The following is a 5,364-nucleotide window of genomic DNA, read 5'->3' as shown; positions in this document are numbered from 1 at the left end:
GTGGTTTATGGTTTGCATGTTGGTGAACAATCTGAACCACGAGCACTACTTATGTTTGTAATGTATTAAGGTTTGCATCTGAGCTGCTGCATAACCCTATCCTGCACTACTCCACCATCCTGACCACCTTCGTGGATGAGAGCCATTGGTGTTGGGACAAAGGACCCGCCTTACCCCCCTACTCACAAAGCGTTTGAAGCTTCAGACATGGCAGCACAGACCTTGAAGAAGAGAGAGAGCGATGGAGAGGAAACTGAGTGGAGAGAGAACTGAGTGAGGGAGGGACCTCAGAGCTGTCTATTTATAGGAGCCACCTAGAGAGAGTTTTTGACGCCAAAGCACCATCAGATAGCCTCTTCTTTCTGAGGGCATGCTTGTCCCCCCCCCCCCGTTAGCCACAATTAACGCTACATTTAGACGGAATGGCTTGTAAGGCATAGAAGTTTAGAGCAGTGACACCTGTGTGCGGTCAACTTTTTTAATGACTTATGTGTAATTATAAACTTTTTTAATAGCACACGGGTAAAAGGCTCATCTTGATACTCTCAGTCAGTTTCCAATCAGTAGCTCCATGTGAGGCTGTCACGACTGCTACCACCTGAAGGATATCCTGCTCCATGCTACAGCGTGCTACAGCCTCCAGCCCTCCAGCAATGAGCAACCACTGGGCCTGGAGTCATATCTGCAGCTCCTGCCAGCTTACCCAACAAAAAAAAAACTATCGAAATCTCCAAGAAGATTAAGAGTTCTGCAACACATACCGGCCAGTTGGCCATCGAGCAAACTGTATGCACGCAGGAGTGATATGGGGGGCAATTAATATCGGTAATGCCATTGTTTCATTCAAGTGTTACGATCCTGTAGCCACGTACTGATTTTACAAGTAAACAAAGCACATGAGTTTTGACAAAATTTATTTAATCAAAGTTACACCAAATGGAATACACAGGAAAAACTGTATAGCTGGAAGGACCCAAAAATCCCAGCCTAGTTGACCCTCCACTATTTGTACCTCAACCTATTTGACGTTATGGAAGGAATCGATGATGGCGTCGGCAAGATAATCACATTTAGCCAGGGACAGCCCAGCTAACGAGATCCGCCCATCCTTGGTCATGTAAACATGCCATTTATCCGTCATGTTATCACTCTGCAGACAAAGAATGGAAATTATGGGTTTATGTTTTTTTTTTTTTTTTTTTTTTTGTAGATGATATGTATGTTTCGACAATTAGTGGGCAACCCGTGATTGGAACTTAATTTAGCGTGTGATGTCTGCACAACAGCAAAAGTGGAAGCAGTGATATACCTGTGCTTTGTTCAAGCCAGTGTAGGAGAACATGCCAATCTGCCTCAGAATGAAAGACCAGTCTTTGCCACTCTGGTCCTTCGCAGACAAACTATCGTAGAGCTTCTGTCTTACATTCTTGATCCGCCCAGCCATTTCCTCCATCTCTTGTTTCCATTCACCAAACATAGTCGGATCACCAACAACATTGGCAACTATCCTGGCACCGTGAATAGGGGGGTTCGAGTACATGGGCCGTGCCAATCGTTTCAGCTGGCTCTTTACCCTGAAAGGAAGCGATGTGGAATGCAGTAAGGAGATAAGTCTATTGCAGCAATAGGAAGACTATATTGCCTGCCAATTCTGTATATGAAGCAACTATTGGAAAAATTGATTGTTAATGAAGGATAAAAAATTACAAACGGGTTGCCTATAGTACTTGCTCAAGCATTTGCAACTACTGAATGAAATTGGGTCAAGGGGGACTGGGTACGCAAGCAATCAGCAAAAAAACAAAAGAATACCTATCTGCAACGTCTGGTGCTGAGCACACGACATTTATTGCACCAATCCTTTCAGAATATAGACCAAGGTTCTTGCTGTAAGATTGTGCGACAAACACTTCCATGCCACGCTTAACAAAAAGCCTGACAGAAAATGCATCTTCATCAAGGCTTCCACTGGCAAAACCCTAAAGTAAAACCAACCAGTCAGTGGAAGAGATATTGCGATACATACATAGAAGAAAAGGTACTCAAGCAAAAACAATTCACCTGATATGCAACATCAAAGAAGGGCATATGTTTTTTCTCTTGAATGACATCTGCAATTTTCTCCCACTGTTCAGGAGTTGGGTCTATTCCAGTTGGGTTGTGAGCGCAACCATGTAGCAGAACAAAAGATCCTTCAGGAGCAGCCTGTTGTGAAAAGAGGAAATGATTAGATAATGGCATAAACAATCAATTGAAAGCAAATTGTTCATTTTCAGAACAAAAAATTCTTTAGATGAATTCAGGACTAATTTATTAAAGCATTACTCCTTAGACCCAACAAAGTTCATAAAATGGAAGATACCTAGCAAAAATAACAATAGTGAAACAAACGACAATATCCAAGTACCTCAATGTCAGCTATCATTCCCTCAAAATCCAACCCAACAGTCTTGGGGTCATAATACCGGTACTCTGACCAAGGTACCCTAGCATCATTGAAGATATTCTTGTGGTTACCTGTTAACAAGTAGAATGAATGAAATTAGAAGTCCTCCACTGAGACACTTCACATTTCACCAAAAACAATGATAGCCCAAGACCTATGAGTCATGATTTGGGTAGGTACATCAAGTCATGAAGAATAGTCGCATCAACATACTTACCCCAGGTGGGCGACGATATGATTACTTTAGCTTCAGGGAAGTATCTTTGCATGAATGCTGCAGCAAGACGCAGTGATCCGGTGCCGGAGAGAGACTGAATTGTAGCAACCTGCAAAAGAAGAGTTATTAAGTAAAGTTAACTAAAGGAAACATAGGAAACACCTCTTTTTTTTATCGAATACGCATGAGATCTGCACATCTTTGCATTAAGAAGAAATAGTATGATAGACGATGCGCATGCCTTGGCCGCCCAAGTACAAGAGAAAAGATCAACCTAAATTCTAAATTCTAGGTCTTCAGCACTGCATACATGGTACCAGCATTGCATAATAATACAGGTACAAAACCAGCAGAAAGGTCTGCATAGCACATACCAGTCCTTGCTTAATAACAGGGTTATCAGCTCCAAGCAATAGCTCTGCTGTTGCTTTGTTAAACGCGGCTAAACCTTCAATGGGAAGATACTGCAGCGTAAACCATAGTTTCAGTGACTTCATATATATTTAAAGCATAAAACTCAGGAGAAATGAAATATTCTGATCGTCATTGTACCTCTTTGTTGTCTCCTTTCTCCAACATAAGCTTTTCAGCCTATAGCATGCAAAAGAGAACATGAAAACAGGAAACTCGACTATTGAGCAAATTCTGCTTACGATTAGGCTCACCTTCTTGACTACGTTGAGCACATATGGCTGCAACTCTTCTGTCCTATAGGCACCAACACCAAGATTGAGCTTCAGGTCATTTTTATCTGCTTTAAAAGCCTCTGAAACCCCGAGAATTGGGTCTGGAGGAGCCATTGGCACTCCTTCAAAACGAGAAACATCCACTGCAAGGGCCATCATAACGCGGCCAAAGTTCTGCATTTAAGAAAGGAACGATGTAACTGAAAGCATAAATTAATTACATCATTGTACCAATAGACGCCAAAGCATCAGACAGGAACAAACAGGAACAAACATTAAATGAAGGTGGCACAAATACACTAAACATCATACTTAACGACAGCAAAAAGATGCTTGCATAAACTAGCTGGCCTGTTGGTTGTGATGTGTCTTAGCTTCGATATCAGCACACTAGAATACAGGTATTGGTATATAACTATTCCTACAATAACCCTACAACACTTGGTGCACCATTTTGTTTATTATGAGATGTGAAGACCTCGGTTCCTCTCAGGGCGGAGGGCCCTCATAAAAGTAGTATTTGCCTATGCCCTGGCAACTGTGTTCATTAGTTAACTTATGATACTTCTGCATGCAGAAACACAGTAAGATAGTAGCATAAGTTGTCCTCCATGCAAAGACGGTGATCCTACAAAATGCTGATAGATCAATGGTTAGCAAGAGGTTTGTGCTTGTCCAGCATATGCGAAGGCAGATGCCCAGCCCAGTGGATATTAATAGCCAAAAGCTAATAAAAACGTCCTGGAAAACTACAGTATCAGTATCATAGGAAATCACAGAACGCCAGAATTTGCAAAAAGACACTAGCAATACCAATTCCAGAATTGCTAATCAAGGAACTCCTAACCACAAACCATGCACGAGCGACGATACCCATGGCCATCTAACACTACATCACCTCAAGCAATTCAACAAACCATCAGCACGATCTAAGACAATCAACTCGAGCAACTAGAAACGCCAGCAGGCGGTCACCTTCCGCGTGATGCCGACGCGGCAGCCAGTTCTCCTTCTCCCCTGATTAACTCCACGTCCAAGCACCTGCAGCCATCAAACAAAACCAGCACAAAAGACGTTCAGACCCCGGCCCACTGAAACCAAGCGCAGATGGGCAGGAACTGAATGACGGTCGGGGACGGCGCGGGGCCCTGCCTTGGACCGGGCGGCGACGGCAGAGGCCGCCGGCGAGGAGACGGAGAAGGCGGCGGAGGCCATTTCCGGGCGGCGAGGGAGCAGCGGATCGGAGGCGGGCGTGGGCCGGACGGCCTGCTGCTGCTGCACTGAAGAATAGAGGAGAGATCAGGAGTGGAGTGGATATGACGCCCGTCGCTTGCGGTTGTGGGGAGATCAAGCCCAAGCGGAGGGGACGGGGCGGGGCGGCCGGTCGCGGAGCGGGTGGATGGCGCTGGCCTCGGTGTCTCCGTCACAAACTGGGAGTTTTTTTTTTTCCTTTTTCTTTTTTGAAAGGCACAAACTGGGAGTTGGGGCCGGGCCGGATTTTGCGTGTTGGTTTTACCGACGAATCCTTGAGGTTTTGGTAGCCGTGACCGTGAGTGGCACCGTGGGCGCGCGTGGACCTGAGCCACCGGATTTTGACCCAAATGAGGCCCCATTGATCGAAGCCTACAGATTGTCGGTGCCAATTGTTGAAATACTCCTACTAATATGGAGGTGCTGACACACCGTTTTCAAAATTAGTCTATTTTCGATGAAATACTAGGCATATAACTGAATATGGGTTACCATCGAATTAATATATATCACTCTAGTCATCTAGCTTGTACGATTCGTTTGAGGGTATTATAGCTGAAAAGGCAAAAACACCAACCATGAGACTTGTATATAACTAACGTGTCATAGACCAACCATGTTATATGGGACACATAGACCAATCATGCTCATAACATATCTTTTCTAATGAGCATGTTCCATAAAAACCATCATCGTGGAATTGATATATATATATATATATATATATATATATATATATATATATATATATATATATATATATA

The 5,364-nt window shown here is 43.7% G+C and overlaps 1 protein-coding gene across 1 annotated transcript; it reads right to left on the bottom strand.

Moving 5' to 3' along the window:
- Positions 1-820: 820 nt before the first annotated feature.
- LOC136478271 (aspartate aminotransferase, chloroplastic-like) lies at positions 821-4,758 on the bottom strand. Its single transcript, XM_066476635.1, has 11 exons — positions 4,502-4,758; positions 4,325-4,390; positions 3,329-3,523; positions 3,216-3,254; positions 3,038-3,127; positions 2,664-2,772; positions 2,408-2,517; positions 2,062-2,205; positions 1,813-1,979; positions 1,310-1,574; positions 821-1,150 (listed from the first exon to the last, which is right to left on the bottom strand). Exons 1-11 carry the CDS (start codon positions 4,562-4,564, stop codon positions 1,019-1,021), a joined length of 1,380 nt encoding a protein of 459 aa, XP_066332732.1. The 5' UTR covers positions 4,565-4,758; the 3' UTR covers positions 821-1,018.
- Positions 4,759-5,364: the final 606 nt, after the last annotated feature.

Source organism: Miscanthus floridulus, chromosome 8 (genome assembly GCF_019320115.1).
Source record: "Miscanthus floridulus cultivar M001 chromosome 8, ASM1932011v1, whole genome shotgun sequence".
In the NCBI taxonomy this organism is placed as follows: Eukaryota; Viridiplantae; Streptophyta; class Magnoliopsida; order Poales; family Poaceae; genus Miscanthus; species Miscanthus floridulus.
Note: the sequence above shows the minus strand (reverse complement) of the source record. Positions and strands in the feature narration are given on the sequence as shown.